At 37.8% G+C, this 18,793-nt stretch overlaps 1 protein-coding gene across 2 annotated transcripts; it reads right to left on the reverse strand.

Moving 5' to 3' along the window:
• Positions 1-1,374: 1,374 nt before the first annotated feature.
• On the reverse strand, positions 1,375-18,524 carry Tmigd1 (transmembrane and immunoglobulin domain containing 1). 2 transcript variants are annotated; one of them, XM_004857084.3, is made up of 7 exons: positions 18,405-18,461; positions 16,683-16,789; positions 13,896-14,174; positions 9,480-9,758; positions 3,435-3,538; positions 2,392-2,432; positions 1,375-1,952 (listed from the first exon to the last, which is right to left on the reverse strand). In XM_004857084.3, the coding sequence occupies exons 2-7, from the start codon at positions 16,762-16,764 to the stop codon at positions 1,949-1,951; spliced, it is 789 nt and encodes a 262-aa protein (XP_004857141.1). In that variant the 5' UTR covers positions 16,765-16,789; positions 18,405-18,461; the 3' UTR covers positions 1,375-1,948. The 2 variants fall into 2 exon arrangements, with proteins under 2 accessions (XP_004857141.1, XP_087047707.1); XM_087191581.1 differs by lacking the exon at positions 1,375-1,952 and having other exon boundaries at positions 2,388-2,432; positions 18,405-18,524.
• Between the last annotated feature and the right edge of the window lie 269 nt (positions 18,525-18,793).

Consider the following 18,793-nt stretch of genomic DNA (forward strand, 5'->3'; position numbering starts at 1 on the left):
TGATGGAGAAATAAGATACTTTCATGACAAAGAGCACCTTAGGAACTTTGTGAATACTATGCTATCATGAAATCAACCACTAACAAATGCTGGTGGGGCTGTGGGGAAAGAGGAACCCTTCTCCACTGCTGGTGGGAGTATAGACTGGTGCACCCACTGTGGAAATCAGTATGGAGATACCTCAAAGATCTAGTACTGGAAATCCCATTTGAACCCACTATTCCACTGCTGGGGATCTTCCCCAAAGAATTCAAAGAATCATACCACAGTGATATATGTGCACCCATGTTCATAGCAGCACAGTTTGTAATAGCTAAAACTTGGAAATGGTGCAAATGCCCATCAACTGGAGACTAGATAACGAAAATGTGGTTTTTTAAAATAAAATGGAGTACTATTCAGCCATAAAAAATGAGAAATTAGAGACATTTATAGCTAAATGGATGCACATTGAGGCAATACTCTTAAGTGAAATAAATAGGACACACATGAATAAATTCTGAGTAGTTTCTCTGGTGTGATAAACTGAAAGTGTAAATAAGGACTAAATGTATAATAGGTAATGTGAAATAGGAAGAAAAGGGGCAAAGGGGAAGGAAGTGGGAGGGCTAGAGGAAAGGATAGAAGGGAATGGGATTAATATGAGAAAATGGAAAAATAGGAACAAAATCTTTGTAAATAGGGAGGAATGGAGGGGTTGAAGGGAGGGCTGGTCAAGGATGAAAAATAAGAACCAAGAGAGACTATGTAAAGGTGCAAATTTCCAATGATGAATGTCATTATATTGTATACCTAAAATGTACCAATGATTAGAATGAATAATTGAAAATGTAAAATAGGAAGAAAAGGTCCAAAGGGGTAAGGGTAGTGGGAGGGACAGGGGAAAGGAAAGAAGGGAAAGGAAAAATGCTGAGAAATGGAAAAAATGGAAATAAAGTCTTTGTAAATAGGGAAGGGTGGAGGGGGTGAAGGGAGGGCTAGGAATGGGGAAAAATAAGAACCAAGATGCATTATGTAAAGGTACAATTCCCAATGAGAAATGTCATTGTGTTGTATACCTACAATGCACCAATAAAAGAATTTAATAAAGAAAAATTCAAAAAATATATATATTCTTTCTTTAAAGTCAAAAAAAAAAGAATGGAGGAGGAGGGGAGCCAATGATAAATTATAATCAAGGTGTAATTTAAAGTTGATATATATGAGAAGAGTACAGGCTGGCTGTATTTAAAAAGAGGCAAAAGATGCTTGCAAAGGACTCATTGGCCAGACCTGCTCCCCTCTTCTTCCTATATTCATTACTGCACAGAGCTCACAAATTTTGTCATTGTGTCAACCATGGTATGATGATGAAAATAAAGACATATGCTGAAATTTTCATAATACTAAATTTATTCAATTTAAAGGAGTGTTTTATATTCTGAGATTTTATCCCTTTTTCTTTCTTTAGTCCTAAGACCTTTTTTTGTACAGAATGACAGTGAAAGTGATAATTGATATTTTGTGCTTCCCTGGAAACTTAGAAAATTCATCACTCTCTGTTGTTTCCCCACTTTAATTAAAACAAGTATTTTTTTTTTTTGGTATTGAACTGATTTGTGAAACCCAATTATCTGATAATCTCTTACCTAGGAAAATATAAAACAAAGAGTAAATGGTTCCCAACCTATTTGGAAGAAATCTCAATAATTAACATATACTTTAAGCAGAAGACTTAACAAAATCTTACTTTTGATTTTAAACAGCTCTCTCCAAAAAAATTGTTCCATGAGCATATCATATTAGTCATAACAACTACTGTTAAATGATTAATGAAACAATTCTTCATAACCTCTGACAATTTGACAGGAGTGTATTTAATAATAGCAATAAATACAGATGGAACTACATAAATTGAGGAGGTCCTCATGTAAAACCATTCCTGTATTTAGATGCCATCCCAGCTTTCTCATCTGAAATGAACCAAGAAATTAATTATAATGATGATCATAACAATATGAAAAAATTCAGAACAAAATCCAACCTCTCCGGCAGAATGCCTTCATTCTTGTTATGCACTGCCTGCTTCACATATGCTGAAACCATAGACTAAAGGAAAGTTCCAAAGAAACAATATTTAGGCTGAAGAATATGGCCCTGACCTTGTTGGGAAGGAGTGATATAGCAGTGACTTTCCTCCAGGTTAGGCCGCTTATTAACTCTGTGTGGCAATGCAGTTGCATAACCATTGGCCAAACTTGTTTAGAGAGTAGGCATATCTCCAAAGGTGTTCTCAGTTCTAGGCAAGCTTCCAACCAGCCTTCCTCTAAAGTGAAGTCAGATTTTCCCCTGCTTCCTATTCTCTAAACCCTTTCACCTTTCTGCATGTGCCATCTCTGAAGGAGTACTCACAGGGGTGTATCTGTATCAGGGTTTTTCTTCTTTATGCAGAGCTAGAAGCAAACACAAGAGCAATGAATCTGCCTGCTTTTCTAAGGCCCATGGGTAAATATTGTGAATGTATCAAAGTGGCTTAGGGATAGGTGCTATGGAAATACAGCCACCTCTGCACTGGCTCAGGTCTCATTTCTTTGGCCACGTTAATGGTTTTATTAAATTTGGAGAAGATGTAACTCTTAATCAGTGTGCTTCCATGCTTAGATAGCTGTGTATTTCTTTTTTCAATAGCAGAAATTGCTTTGGATTGGAACAGAGGGTAGGTTGAACTTCTCCTTGGGAAACATTGTTGCCTTGAATAATACTAAGTTATGTACTGCAAGGAAAATGACCCTTCCAGACTGATGAACTCAGCATAGTGGCTTTTGCTTAGAGGCCTTTCTGCCATATTTGCCCTCCTTTAACACTGAATTAACTGGCATTCAAACGTGTGGCATTAATCTACACACGCACATATACTGAAACAAGTTTAACAGTGAGCTTAACCACTCAACGATTCAAACTCCAGCCCACTCCAGCCAGGGCATATGGCTGTATTCTAGAGGTGAGCATGCAGATCTCTGAATCCAGAGCAGATGTTCTTCTTCATGTTTACTTATTGAATCACACACACCATAGCAACAATAAAGAGAAATTTTAAAGGAAGAAAAATCAACTCCAAATTCCCTACTCCTAACACCAGAGCTATTTTTATTCAGGCCTCACCCATATTTACTTCTATTCTTTGAAAAATTATACTCATGTGTGTAACTTTTATTCTCATGAGCAACTTTATTTTATTTGCAGTGCTTAAAACTCAGGGCCTTTTGTGTGCAAAGCATGCACCTTACCACTGAGCTATATCTCCAGCCCTTTAGATGACTTTTTTTTTTTTTTCTTGGTTCTGGGGATTGAACTCGGGCCCTTGCGCTTGCGCAGCAGGCGGCAAAACCACTGAGCTAAATCCCTGGCCCCTTTTAGATGACTTTTTATTACAATACCCCAGAATACTTAGATACCTTCATTATTCTTTCCCTTCGTGCCAAAAGTCCAAAGCACAACGTCAGGAAGACTACAACACATGCAGCAATAATGGCTTCTATTGGTACAGGCACAGTTTTATCTGCAAAACAGGGAAGAAGAATGAACATTATATGCTTCTAATATGTCTCAGACATGATGCCTTGCACTTAACTAAATCCTACCAACAATCCCAAAAGGTGGATGGTATTGTCTTCACTTTACAGGTGAGGAATTAGGGACTTTGAGAGGTTAGGTTACTTGTCCAAAGTCACAGACCTAGTACAGAGGCAGGCTTTGAATTCATTCCTTTGTGAAAGAATAATTTATTGTAATAGGAACAACTCCCTCAAAGGAAGTAGACAATTTTGTGCTTAATCCATCATGTTTGCCACACAGAAAACAGAAGCAGGCTGAAGTCAATGGTTTTTCTTGTTTTTTGAAAGGCCCAAAAGATATTAAGAGGTATCCTAAAGGGAGAAAGAAAGGGAGAATAGCTTTAAGAGTGAGAAGACAAAGTATGGGGAGGTCTCTGGACTAAGAAGGAGAGATCCATGGGCTCTGGGAGCAATAGGGACAATCACCAATTCTACCTCTACTGAGATAGTGTCCCAGCCAGGTGACAAGACATTTTAGAAGATGGCTGCATGGTGTCCCTAAGGGAAGTAGGACTTCCAGCATTAGCCTTTCCAACTTTGGTAAAGATTTCCCGTATGGTTTAAATGATCAAGGAAGTGTCTGCTTTTTTTCACCCCAGTACTGGAAATTGAACTCAGGGCCTTCACACTGCACTACATCTATAGCTTTTTTTATTTTGAGATAATCTCACTAAGTTGCTAAGTTGCTGAGATTGGTCTTGAATTTGCTATCCTCCTGCTTCAGCCTCCCATCACATTAGGATTATAGATGTGTACTACCATGCCAGTCTAGGGTATCTACATCCATTGTGGACCATGAAGAGATCATCAGCAATGAAAACAGCTTGGAAATGAAGCCCACTTCCTTATTTTCTGAGCACCAGGTAAACTCAGAGTTATTTCACTAATCAGACACTATAGATATAATACCTGCATTTGCAAGTGTCCTCAAAAATATTTGAGGCCTGAAAAAAAACTATTGGTTCCAAAATATGAAAAGAAAGTGACAAAATTAATCAAAGCTAATACACACTTAAACATCAATAAAATGTGACCATGTGTCAGTTCTAACCCTTGTCAAATAATATTTCAACCTCAAGAATAAAATTCACAACTGATTTGTAACAAAATGTATATGAATTATAAAACTCCTTTCAAAATGTTTACAGCAAAAAACCACATGTAATGTGCTTTATTTTAATGTGTTTCATATATTATGGGTTGAAATTCTCAAAACTGAAAGTGCCAACGATCAACAAAAGTTTTTAAATGAACTTATGTGAACCCAGGAGTCTAATGCCACTGGAGGAAGGAAATGGGATCCAATTATGGCTTAGATAAGATTTTAGGGATTTAAAGTAAATAGAATGTGCTATTTATTGTACAATGAGTTTGTGGACTGGAGTCAGCAAATATGTACTGAGTGACTAACATGTATGAGGCGCTGTGCTTTATCCTCCAAATGAATAGGACAGACATAGAAGGCTCCTATTCTAGTGGGAGATACAGACATCAAACAAATAAAAACTACAGATTGAGATATGTATTATAAAGAAGAAAGGGTCATGAGATGGCATATGAAGGGTGAAAGGTGAAAGGAGGGGAAGAAGGGGACTTGAGATAAATCTAAAAGCCAAGGTCTTTTATGCCTCAAGGTTATGACATAGAGGCCCCCCATAACTGTATAACACATTAACTAGATATGTTTGAATTACTCTCTTCCCATTATTTGCCAATTCCTCACAATTAATTTTGGGGATTAATGGATTAACTGTGCTTTACTTCTTGCTTTTTATTATTTTATTCTTGTTTCTCGTCCTCCTCTCCCCTCCCTTCCCTACTTTCTCCTTCTCAGCTCCTCTCTTCCTTTCTCCTCCCCTCCTCTTTCCCTTTCTCTTCCCTCTCTTTTTTTTTGGTGCTGGGAATTAAACCCAGTGTCTCATACATGCTAAGAACAAACTCTACCACTGAGCCCCAAAGCATCCATCACTTTTATTCTCTCTTTGCTGTTCCTAAAAACTACTCTTAGGAAAGTGTGTGTCATATCAACCCTCTGGAGAGACTTTGCTCAATAGGCCTGCTGGAAGCTCTGGCTCTAAAATAGCCAGCTCTGGGATACACCAAAGACCTTACTAGGGACATTTTCACTTGCATGTCATGGAAAGGCATCAAAACAAAGGGGAAGCACAGCTGGGATGAATTGGAAAAGAAATCAGAATATTTTTACCTAGCCAAATAAAATGAAGACATGCATGACAGCTTTCATTTCATAAACAAGCTGAAATAAACTAACCCACTGGCTCACTTTGATTCCAAGTTTCTGTTGAAATTGATGTTGAAAAATGTAACTGCACCTCTCTCCACTTTTCTGTTTTTAAACTCTCATTTGTAACCAGATTTGGTGTCCCCTCCCCCTTATTCATTATGGTAAAATAATTCAACACATGTGCTAAATCTTGTGCTCAAGAAAAGCTCCATGATGTCATTTCCGGCTTTGCATGGCCTCATTTAGAAACTTCCCCACTGAGCAGTGAAGCTGGGAGAGCCTCATGGAAGACTTGGCTGTGAGCCTGAGCACCAGAAAGCAGAGTCCTTATGTTATGAAGACAGCCAACAGCAAGGGAAGTAACAAAGCAGGAGAAATAAGAAAAACAGGTTGGTTTGGAAGAGCTCCACCCAAAACAAGTTTCTGCCCACCTGAAAGGCAATTTGCTGATTGCCATGCAAGTTGTATACATGTGGCATAAAGCAGTTACAATTTCTTAACAAGAGGAATGATGTAATTCCCTAGTCTCCAACTGTGGTCTTACAGCCAGTTAGGATAGCATGGTGTGATGCCATCCTACCATGCTTTTGTGGTCCTTGGAAAGGTAAAAAGCCACAAACTTCTAGGTAATGTCCCTTGCATTGCTTTTGTCCCAGGGATTCTTAGGTTATTTGTGGGTTTAGTTTTTAAAGAAAGTAGCCCTTAGCATACTACTGGTGCTCTGCAGGACAAATCACTGAACAGGACACTAGTTAGCGTAATGGGCAGTCACTCAACAGCAACTCTTCTTCCCCTCCAGCCACTCTGTTCATGTCCCAGATCCTCCTGGGTGGGCCTGGGGAGGAAGTAAGAACTCCTACAGGTATATCAGTTCGCCATTTCTGGCAGGAATTCAGTTAGTTTCCTGAGGACTGGCAAGAATGGCAATGTGTGGGTACAGGGAGGCAAATGACAAAGTGAATACTGTTCTAACAAGATACAGGAGCCTCGGCTTGTTTGGCTGCTCCTTACATACTGGCTCAAGACCAGAAAATGTGTGCACAAGCATTTTCTGCATCTGCTACACAGGTATCTTGCCTTTTCTTTTTGTCTGAGCAAGAAACATGATAAGGGAAAACACTCAGAGCTCCATTTGTTCTCTATTATAGCAGAGATGATAAAGCTGGGTAGATGACACATAAAGCCAAAAGGAAGAGTTTCTTTTCATCATTTTCCCTACCATCTCTTCTGTTAGCCTACAGGTTAGAATGTAAGAGGAGTGATTTTAGAGATCTATTTTAAAAAATCTATTCAATGTGTTTCTGAAATCCCTCCTGTTTACTCATCATGCTGTGAGCTTAAAAATCCACTTCCTACACACTAATTTGTGGAAATACTTTCCCCTAAATATCTAGAAAGGACTTTTGCTCAAAAGGCAATGCTTTTTGTAAATAGGGAAGGGTGGAGGGGGTAAAGGGAGGGCAGGGGAATGGGGAAAAAATAAGAACCAAGATACATCATGTAAAGGTACAAGATCCCAATGATGAATGTAACTGTACTATATACCTAAAATGTACCAATAAACTAAATGGAAAAAAGGGCAATGTTTTAATGTTCTATATGGAATGGGCATAATTCATCTACAGGGATGGACTAGAATTCTTAGTAGGAAATTCTTTGAATAAAGATAATGGTCCAAAGAAAATCATAGCTACTAATCATAGCTGTACTTATAATTTGTGATTACCAAAAATGTTTACTGAGCCTCTGTCTTGAGTTTTGCATTATGCTGGGTATTACTTTAAAAGAGAGTTACCTCTAGATATAAGAAAATGGAAAGACATCCCTTGCTCCTGGGTAGGAAGAACCAATACAGTGAACATGGCCATACTTCCAAAACTACTATATAGATTTAATGCAATGCTGATTGAAATTCCAACAATATACTTCACAGAACTAGAGAACATAATCCAAAAATTCATTTGGAACCAGAAGAGACCTAGAATAGCAAAGCAATTCTAAGCAACAGAGACATGGCAGGGGGTATCACAATCCTCAACTTGAAATTATACTACAAAGCTACTGTGATAAAAACAGCATGGTACTGGCAAAAGAACAGACCTGAGGCTCAGTGGAATAGATTAGAAGATGCAGAAACAACTCCAGACATACTCAGCCACCTCATCTTTGACAAAGGAGCCAACCACCCTCATTGGAGGAAAGATAGCCTATTTAATAAATGGTGTTGGAAAAACTGGATTTCAACCTGACAAAGATTAAAACTAGACCCATACCTATCACCATGCACTAAACTAAGATAAAGTGGATTAAAGATTTAAATATTAAAACAGAAACACTAAAGTTACTGGAAGATAAGTTAGGTAGAACTCTTGAAGACATTGGCATAGGAAAAGACTTTATGAACAAAACCTCAGTAGCACAGGAACTAGCACAAAGAATCAACAACTGGGATCTCATCTTATTAAAAAGCTTCTGCACTGCAAAAGAAACCACCATAGAGCTAAGAGACAACCTAGAATGTGGGAAAAAATTGTTAGCAGCTGTACCTCAGACAAAGGACTACTATCTAGAATATATAATGAACTGAAAAAAATCAGACCCCCCCCCCAAATTCAAAGGCCCAATTCAAAAATGGGCATCTGAAATGAACAGACATTTCTCAGACAAAGAAGTAAAAGCAGCAAACAAATATATGAAAAAATGTTCAACATCACTGGTCGTTTGAGAGATGCAGATGAAAACAACCCTGAGATTCCTCCTCACCCCAGAAAGAATGGCTGCTATCAAGAAATCAACAAATAACAAATGCTGGCGGGGGTGTGGGGAGAAAGGAACCCTTCCCCATTGTTGGTGGAAGTGCAGGCTAGTGCAACCACTATGGAAATGAGTATGGAGATAGCTCTTCCCCCGCTGGGTATCTTCCCAAAAGAATTAAAAGAATTGGGGCCGGGGATTTAGCTCAGTGGTTCCACCGCCTGCCTTCCAAGAGGACGGATCCGAGTTCGATCCCCAGTACCAAAAAAAAAAAAAAAAAAAAAAAAATTAAAAGAATCATACCACAGTGATATATGTGCACCCATGTTTATAGCAGCACAGTTTGTAATAGCTAAAGCTTGGAAACAGCCCAAGTGCCCATCAACTGGAAACTGGATAAAGAAGATGTGGGGTTTTTAAAAATAAAATGGAGTACTACTCAGCCATAAAGAACAAGAAACTAGAGTCATTTATAGCTACATGGATGCATATTGAGGCCATACTCCTAAGTGAAATAAATAGGACACACATGGGTAAATACCGAATAGTTCTCTAGTGTGAGAAACTGAAAGTGTAAATAAGGATTAAAATGAATAACTGATAATTTGAAATAGGAAGAAAGGTCCAAAGGGGTAGGAGTGGTGGGAAGGGAAGGGGAAGGGAAAGGAAAAACTATGAGAAAAGAAAAAAAATGGAAATGAAGTCTATGTAAATAGGGAAGGGTGGAGGGGGTGAAGGGCACACAGATAATGGGGAAAAAAATAAGAACCAAGATACATCATGTACAGGTACAAGCACCCAATGATAAATGTAAACGTATTATATACGTAAAATGTACCAATAAAAGAACTTAAGAATTAAAAAAAAAGAAAAAAACAGAGAGTTACCTCTAACAACCAGTTGAAACTCCATGGTCTCCATTTTCAGAGGTGAACTTGCAATGCAACTGTAGGTTCCATGGTCAGATTTCTTGACTTTGATGATTGACAGCTGAAAAGACTCACTTGTCTGGTAGATTTGGTGGTGATCTTTCTCTAATATCAGGATGCTATTGTTTTTGTGCCATATCATTTGAGCCTGTGGGTTGGATTTCACATTGCAAACCAAGTTCACATCACTGTCTTCCTCAGCTGTTTTGAAGTTGTCTCCACTTAGGAGAGGAGGATCTGTAAGACTCAAGCATTTAGGGTTAATTAGAAGAGAAAGAGTAACTCACTGTCAGTGTTCAAGGTCTTCCTTTGACTGAACTCATGTAGTTATTCACTCATTTGACAAAAATGTATTGAGTACATACTATGTGCCACATACTGGTTTAGAAACTAGGGATAAAATGATAAATAACATACTCCAGTTCCAAACCTCATAGAATTTTTAATCTGGTAAAGACAAACCATAAAGCAAAATATGATTATGAACATAATATACATGATAATGAATCTGTAGCAAATAGACAATTTGTAACACTATCCAAAAGTATAAGACTTGTTTCTTTGCTCTCAAAAAATTAATATAATAAACCAACCTATGGTAGGGTTGAATAAAATAGTACAATACTAAGAAGATGGGCACTGCAGTCAACCCTATTCTATCTGCACCACTTCGTGTGACCTTGAGATACCCAAATAACTGTTAAGCCCTCGGATTCCTCATCTTCCAAAAATGAGATAATGATACTGACTTCATAAACAGCTGTGATGATCAAATGAAATAATCCCTGTGAAGAATTTAGTATAGTGCTAGCTACTATTATCATTGAGGTGATGGTGGTTTTGAGGGCTACTCAGACCTCCTATTTTTACATTTTATCTAACCAAGTTTGCCATGACTACATATTTGGTAATGTACATTTGCATTTCTTCCTTGATCTTCTGGAAATAAAGGCCCCCTCCAAGGAGGTATTCTAATTGTGACATCTCTGGCATTAACAGATTAGTGGATCCCTCTCATCCATGTAAGCAACTTCTTACTCTCTCCAGGATAAGAAGAGTTGTAGATCCATAGATAGACACATTTATCTTTGCCAAATAATTTCAACTGTCACCCCCCCCAGCAAGATTTTCCAGTATCTAGGGGGAGAAATGGCTGCGCTGACTTTCCCCTCTACTCTATGTCCCTTGCATTTTTGGGCAAAGATGCAGAAGATCAATAAAGTGGTTGAAGAGTGAGTGGGCAGTAGGAAAGAGGTAGATGTGAAGGAGAAAAAATGAATTTGTATTATTTGCACACTGAATAATTGGACCCTGAGTAGGCTGCACTATTAATAACTTTCTCAGAAGAATGACATTTTGTTGCTCTTTGGAATGAGCTTGAATTCTGTATCCATATCCAACAAGGATGTTATATGGTATTCAGATATGTAGAAAGACGTGGGAGTGGAGAACATAATTGCCAAATAGAACAGTCCCACTTGTGGGCAGACCTTATAAGCATTCATGTTAGCTATTTAAAATAATATTTAAGCATGTCAGCTACATGAGAATGTTCCCTTTTTTATTTTTTTATTTTATTTTATTTTTTTATTTTTTTGGTACCGGGGATCGAACTCAGGACCTTGCACTTGCGAGGCAGGCTGCGGAACCACCGAGCTAAATCCCTGGCCCTAAATGTTCCCTTTAAAAAAAAAAATCAGTACATTTCAGATTCTCTTTCATTCTAGCCTGATCTGATCCTAATTCCCCAGAGATACTATTGCTATAAATTTGGGATAAATCCTTCCAGATCTTTTAAAAAAAGTTTTATATACAGATAGTATACCCATAAAAGTATTGTATTATTTTAGGAGCACAGGTCTTACATGAAAGACTTCATCCTCTCAATAACTTGCACATTTTTTTTCTTGGTACCAGAGATCGAACTCAGGACCTTGCACTTGCGAGTCAGGGGGCAGAACCACTGAGCTAAATCCCTGGCCCACTTGCACATTTTTGAAATATAGTCATATTGAACCACAAAGATCTAGCTCACTGGTTTGGAGTGCTATAGTACAATATATGACACCTTAGTTTGGTGGGCATTAGATTGCTTGAATTTTAAATATGTTAAACAGTGATACAATAAATATCTTCACACATCCCTCTGTATATGCACATGCATGCATTTCTCCAAGGTTAGAGGAAGAAATTCTAGATCATGGCAAAGTCACGTTTAAATTTTGATAGATATTGCAAAACAGGTGGTTTCAGTTTATACGTTGAACAAGAACATGTAAGAGAATTTGTTTCTTCACACCCTCTATATTGCACATTATCAAGCTCTCATTATTTTGTGTGTGTGTGCGCGTGTGTTTTTGTGCACACACACAACAGATTTAATCCAGGGTCTCACACATACTAGGCACCATTGAGCTGCACCCCATCCCTCTTCTTAATTCTAGATCTGCTCTTTATATCACTAATAATAATTCCTTTGGATTGTACATGACATTCTTGTCACTTTTACAGGCTCATTTTGATTTATTAGTTGATGAGTTTGTCAGTTGTCACATGAATCACTGTTCGATTGGATATATATAATCAGCCATATATGTTTAACAATTATATTTAGAAGGTTATTGTAAAGATGATTTTTAAAGTGATTTGAGGCTAGAAAATTGAAAACAAACTCATTAAGTCACCAGGTCATATTTTTGGCATTTCTGCCATGTTGCTCTTAGGAAGATACCATGGGAAGAATACTAGATTAGGAGATTGGCATGGGGGGGTTTGTGTTCTGGCGTCAGTTCCAGCTATGATTTAGGCCTCCAATCTGAGCCTCAACTTCCTCACTTTGGCTGGATTACAAAACAGCCAAGGTATTCTGATAGTCTTGGAGTCTATCAAAATAGCCAAGAGAGGGCAGGGGATTTAGCTCAGTGGTGCTGCCGCCTGCCTCACAAATGCAAGGTCCCAAGTTTGATCCCCGGTTCCAAAAAAAAAAAAAAAGTTAAGTACCCCAAATAGCCAAGAGATAGCATGCTAAAAGTCATGTTTGGGCTGGGGGTTTAGCTCAGTGGTGCCATTATCTGCTGCACAAACACAAGGTCCCGAGTTCGATCCCTGGTACCAAAAAAATTTAAAGTCATGCTTTATCAATTTATTAAAAATGAAAAACAAAGTTCATTTGCTTGGGAACATGTGAATTATTCACTTAGAAATCTCAAAATGCAGAATGTCAGGATTTTCCAGAGCTCAGTCACCCAGTATTTGCTCCACTTGTGCATCTCAGGGGCAGTGGCATCAGTTTTTCACAGAAAAGTCGGCTGAGCTCACTGACTCAAGGGGCTTTACTTTTATTACTACATTTCAAATCCAGAGCTCTTCCTTCCGGATCATATCATCTTTCATCTTATTCCACCTCCTGCCTTGCAATATCATCCACACTTCCCTCATGCAGAACCAGCTTCCTACCCAGACAACCCACATGACCACCCATGTAGTATCATTTGACAGCCTCTAATCTATGTATATAATTCTATCATCAGTGAGAGACCTGCAAGCGAACATTTGAAGAGCTTCACCTTTTTGGGTTTTAAGGTAATATTAAATGATCCCCAATGCAGATCTTCCTAAACAGAATACAAAAGCTAGGTACAAAAAAGGAAAGATCGGTAATCTTAAATATGTAAACATTAATATCATCAATATGGCAGCCCCCCAAAACACTATAAAAGTGTTTAGAACTAGGACGTATCTCAGTGGTAGAGTACTTGGCTAGTATGCTCCAGGGCCTAAGATCGATCCCTAGCACTGAAAGAAAATTTTTTCAAAACCAAATAGGAGAGGCAAGCATACTGGCTCATGACAAATCCCAACTACGTGGAAGGCCAAGCAAGGGAGATCACCAGTTTAAGGTCAGCCTAGGCAACTTATCGAGAACCTCTTCTCAAAATAATAAAAAGAGCTGAGCTCAGTATTCCCTGGTCTCAATCCCCAGAAATGCAAATTAAATAGGAGAAATACTTGCAATCCAAACGGGCAAAGAGCTAATTTCCTTAACTTATAAAACCTTTATACATATTAATGAGAAAAAGAATAGTATCCCAACAGAGAAATAGTAAACCCATGAGCAAGTTATTTCACAGAAAATAAATACAAATAGCCAGTACATTTATGAAAATGTCTCATTCTTAATTTTAAAGATGAGTAAAATTTCAAATGCATCTAGCAGATGCTCAGTGCTGGAAAGGGTATGGAGTATATGGTAAACACTTTTTTGTGGGAGCATAAATAGGGCAATCTGGCAAAACCAATGCCTAGATTGCAACTACCACTTAATGTAGTGCAGACATTGCAGATTGACTGCCAGCTTCTTTTCCCTTCACTCACAAGTGACATTCAGCACCACTGAGATGGACACCGTCTGATCGCTCTGCAGCTTGCAGGTAAAGTTGACTCCGTTGTCATTTTCACTGATGGAAGAGACACAGACAGAGCTAGAGTTGATTTTGTTTCCAGATTTCAAATCCACTCTCCCTTCTTCTCGGTACCAGAGGAGTTCTTCATCGCTAGTGTGGTCATGAACAACACATTCCAGAGATTCTTCGACGTCACGTTGAGTCTCCAGGATATAGTTCTCAGTTCTACCATTCACAGTTAAAACAGAACCTAGAAGTATAGAGAGAAACTATTAAGATATGCAGAGTGAACAAGCTAGATATCTATTAATAGGAGGATGGTTATACTAATTATGTTTCATCAGTGCAATAAAATGAACTCAACAATTAAAAACTGTCATATAGAGCTATATGATTTACAAAGAAATTGACCCATAATGTATTTTTTAACTGAAAATGGAAAAGGATTCAAATGATAGTTACCAAATTTTGCTGCACATTGAAAACACCTGGAAATTTTTTTGAATCCTGTTACCAGAATATCACCCCCATGGATCTGATTGACTAATATGAGTGCAACCTCAACCTTGGGCTTTTAAAAACCCTGCCTGGTAGTTCTAATATACAGTAAAGTTTGAGAACCATTGGATTAGAACCCAAAATGTACAGAATAGTTCCAGAATGATTATAGAAAAATTCTATATATATTAACTAGGATTGGTAAAAAATAGAGAAAAAGAAGTGGAGAAATACCAGGCCTTGTTTGCTTATTTTCTCCTCTTTTTTTTTGGTACCAGAGATCGAACTCGGGTCCTTGCTCTTGTGAGGCAGGCGGTGGAACCACTGACCTAAATCCCTGGCTTGTTTCCTTATTTAAGGGATTAGAAGTAGGAAAGCAAGGGAGTAGGAATAGGAAAAGAAAAAGAAAAAAGAATTACAGCAAAGTGGGAACATATTTAAGACATAACATTAGATGAAAAGACAGAATATAAATTACATCTCATAATTACTACAAGTAATCAAAGCAAAATGAAAACAAGCCAAAACTGATTTGAAAACACTTTTCTGATTGCATGATAGATTATGGACCAATTTGATCTTGTATTTCTGCTGTTTTAATAGTTTTGGAAGTATAGTAAACTAAAAAGATGTTTGAATAGCTATGGTTTGTGGGGTAGACAAATTTTCATGGAGTGGGTGATCAAGATATACCTCAGGTTTTTGTTTGTTTGTCTTTTTTTTTTTTTTCGCTCCAATTTTTAGAAAGAAAGCATGCTAGGCAAGTATACTAACCACTGAGCTAGAACCCCCAGTCTTAACTTGTCTTTTAAAAATCTATTGGTAAAGGTAATGGGATTATTGCCTAGTATTTTCTAAAAATTTGGAACACTGTATGGCAAAACATTGTTTTGTTTTTTGTTTTTCTTTTTGGTACCAGAGATCAAACTTGGGTCCTTGTGCTTGCACAGCAGGCAGTGAAACCACTGAGCTAAATCCTCAGCCCCATATGCCAAAACATTGAATGGTTACCTATGCATGACAGGATTTGAAAGAATCTTTATTTTATTTTTTTTTTTTTTATTTGCTTGCTTGTTTTGTTTTTTGCAGCGCTGAGGACCAAGCCTAGGGCCTCTGACACGGCAGGCATGCACTCTACCACTGAGCTATAGCACTATAGCCCCAGTCTTTTCTCCCTTCTTTTTTTTTGGTACTGGGGATCGAACTTGGGCCCTTGCACTTGTGAGGCAGGTGCTGGAACCACTGAGCTAAATCCCTGGCCCCCTTCTTTATTTTTTTATAGATTGCTCTTTTTTTTCAGTGCTGGAGGTTGAACCCAGGACCCTGCATGTGCTACTATTGATCCTTCGTCTTTTGCCTAATTTATTTTAACATGACTATGTACTGCTTTTAAAATCCAGGAAGGAGGAAAAACTACTTTCAGGTGGGGTTAGGGAAATGCAGGAAAGATTTTCATGTAAGCAGTATGATCAAATAAGCAGATTATTTTAGGTAAGATTAGTATTGAAATGCATTAAAATGTATGAGAGAATTCTGGCTGTCACTCTGGAAAGAATAGAAACACTTAACCCTTCTTGTACTATCAGAATCAAGCCACCAAACCTGTAGTCCTAGTGCTCAGAAGACTGGGGCAGGAGGATCACTAAGAGTTTGAGGCCAGCCTAGGCTGCATAGTAAGTTCAAGGCCAGCCTGAACTACATAGGGAGACCTTGTCTCAAAAAAAAAAAAAAAAAAAAAGAATCATGAAAACAATTTTCCACTTCATTTTTTATTGTATTAGCTAACTTTTATACTCTGTGTAGCCATTTCTAATTGGAATTTCTTTTTAAAATTTATTTTTAATTAAAAAAAATTTTTTACTTTTTATTTTTTAAAATTTTTTATTATTTTTTTTTTGGTACCGGGGATCAAACTCGGGTCCTTATGGTTGTGCAGCAGGCGGCGAAACCACTGAGCTAAATCACCGACCCTACTTTTTATTTTTTGAGACAAAGTCTCATTAGAAGTTACCCAGGCCATTGGGCCAGGGATTTAGCTCAGTGGTTTCGCCACCTGCTACGCAAGTGCAAGGACCTGAGTTCAATCCCCAGTACCAAAAAAAAAAAAAAAAAGTTTCCCAGGCCAACTTTGAACTCACAAACTTCCTGCCTCAGCCTCCCAAGATTAAGATTACAGTCTTTAAGATTACAGTCTTGATCATTTTTAAAAATCCAAAATGTTTGTTTATCTAAAAAGAGGCCAAAGAGAGTATGAACTTACTTGTTGTCTTGGATGGCAAAAATAAAATCACCACAAGAAGAAATCTGCACATTTGCAATAGACTTTTGCTCTTCCTTGCCATCTACAATGAAGTGAAGTTGAATCTTCTGGGGGAAAAGAGTGCAGTTTGTTTTGCACTTTGATCTACAATGAGTTTATGAACTTTCTTCCTGTCTATTTGGTATTTAAAATAAAGTTCCAGATGAGTCATCCTGGCTATAATGGTACTACTTCTAGTGTTTAATTAAACAACTCTGATCTGAGTAAGATCAAAGTACTTCTAGTATTAAGAACTCTCTTAAGGCAACAAAAAGAAAACCACAAGGAAATGTAGTAGGGTATAAGATACAGGGCAGCCTGGGGAATATAAACCAGTCTTCACTAGAAAAATAGAATGTCATTTTATCAGGAAAAGAAATGAAACTGACTTCATTATCAGGTAGTCTTTACTAAACAAAGTAATTCTTATTTGTTTGTTTTTTCCGGTACCGGGGATTGAACTCAGAACCTTGTGCTTGCAAGGCAGGCATGGTGTCACTGAACTATATCCCTGGCTCAGTAATTCTTGTTTTAAAAGGCTCTCTCTAGTCATTTTTGGAAAGTTGTTCTCCGATAATAGAGAATTCAAATCTTATAGATTCAAATGTGTACCCAGAAAGGACTCAATGGAAACATGGCCTCTAGTTTTAAACCTTGTTAATATCTTTGTGACTGCTCCTTAATATTCCTTTCCCTTGGCACGGTATGAACTAAAAATAATAAATAACCAAGGCCTCCTTTCTCTCTTTTTTTGTGTGCTTTTGGTTCTATATACCTCTCCCTATGATATCAACCTGGAAAAAAATATGTATCCTTTACTTCCTTGTAAGAATACTACTATATCAGAGATTTAGCTTAGCACTTGGAAGGTCCTGGGTTCACTCCCCAGGACTGCAAAAAGAAAAGAAAAGAGTACTTCTATAAACATAGTAGAAACACATATTATGTAATGGCACCATGACATATGTTCTTTCAGTCACAGTTAAGCCCTTAAACCACCCTGTTAAGGTAGTTTCTAAAGTTTAGAGGAATGATGCAATTAGCCCATGATCCTAAAAATAATAAATGTCAGAGTGAATATTCAAACCCAGGACTCCCAAGGTGAGGCTCTTATCCACCCTCTTGTCTAAATTAATATTTTCTTCCTTTATAAGATGCCATTTATCCTTTCCAGTCCCTGGCTACTCCACTGACCTTAGCAAGTTGAAATATTATCCCCTTAACCTGGGTATTAACTGTCAAGACCCAGAGTATACCTAGAACTACTCTGGGTCTCCTCTGCCCCTCCCCTGTTCCAGGCCTGTCCAGGCAGGAGCAAATTTCAGTCCTGGCAGGCTCACCCTCTCTGGCTGGCAAGTCTGCATCAATCTTTTAAGAAAATTCCATTAGTATTTATATTGATTTTTTTGTAATTTTAAATTTTTGTCCAAGATATTTCTATCACACTGTTATAACAGTGATTATTTCAGAATTTGGTCATTAACAGAGTTATCTCAAGCACTCTTCATTACAGTTACTCAACAAAAACTAGGATATGGACTTCTTACCCCACAGACGTTCCCTTGTAAAAGAAGAGAATTGATGTCTTCTCTTTTCTCCCTCTCAACCAAGACATCAACTTTTCATAATGAATTTCTCTCGCTTGACTCTCTACCTTCTCTACAAGATAGGCTTATCACTTACCTCCTGAGATCTGAAAAGCTGACTTCCTTGGCCCTGTGTTCCTCCCTCTGGGACCCTGAATGCTGTCCTTGTAACTATCCTTTATAATACTTGAATTTGAACACTTTATGACAGTACAGTTAAATAAATAAGATGAATTGGGTTCAAAGTCTATTTCTCTTTATGGATTCTTAGAGAAGACAGTAATTGGGAAAGACATCTTCTTAAGATCTAAGTTTTCCTGTGTACCTAGGTTACTAGGTGGGGCTAGATATTACTAACAAGGATGTAATGTTCCAAGGAAATCTGAACTTATGCAAAAGTATGTAGTACATCTTGCTGAATATAGTCATACTCAAGTGAGATGATAGCTTGGGGATTGTGATGAGACATGTCTAAGGAGAGGTTTG

The sequence above is a fragment of the Heterocephalus glaber genome, unplaced genomic scaffold, assembly GCF_053883595.1.
Source record: "Heterocephalus glaber isolate CG9 unplaced genomic scaffold, H.glaber_assembly_v1.0 deba00001564, whole genome shotgun sequence".
Lineage (NCBI taxonomy): Eukaryota > Metazoa > Chordata > Mammalia > Rodentia > Bathyergidae > Heterocephalus > Heterocephalus glaber.

What these genes read in the sequence shown, in the direction of transcription:
- Tmigd1 (XM_004857084.3), bottom strand. Translation starts at nt 16,764, where the DNA reads ATGGCAAGGAAGAGCAAAAGTCTATTGCAAATGTGCAGATTTCTTCTT. An exon ending in AGTGGTGCTGAATGTCACTT is followed by an intron (nt 9,759 to 13,895) that starts GTGAGTGAAGGG and finishes TGAGTCTTACAG; the next exon opens with ATCCTCCTCTCCTAAGTGGA. An exon ending in GTTTCAACTGGTTGTTAGAG is followed by an intron (nt 3,539 to 9,479) that starts GTAACTCTCTGT and finishes CCTGTTTTGCAG; the next exon opens with ATAAAACTGTGCCTGTACCA.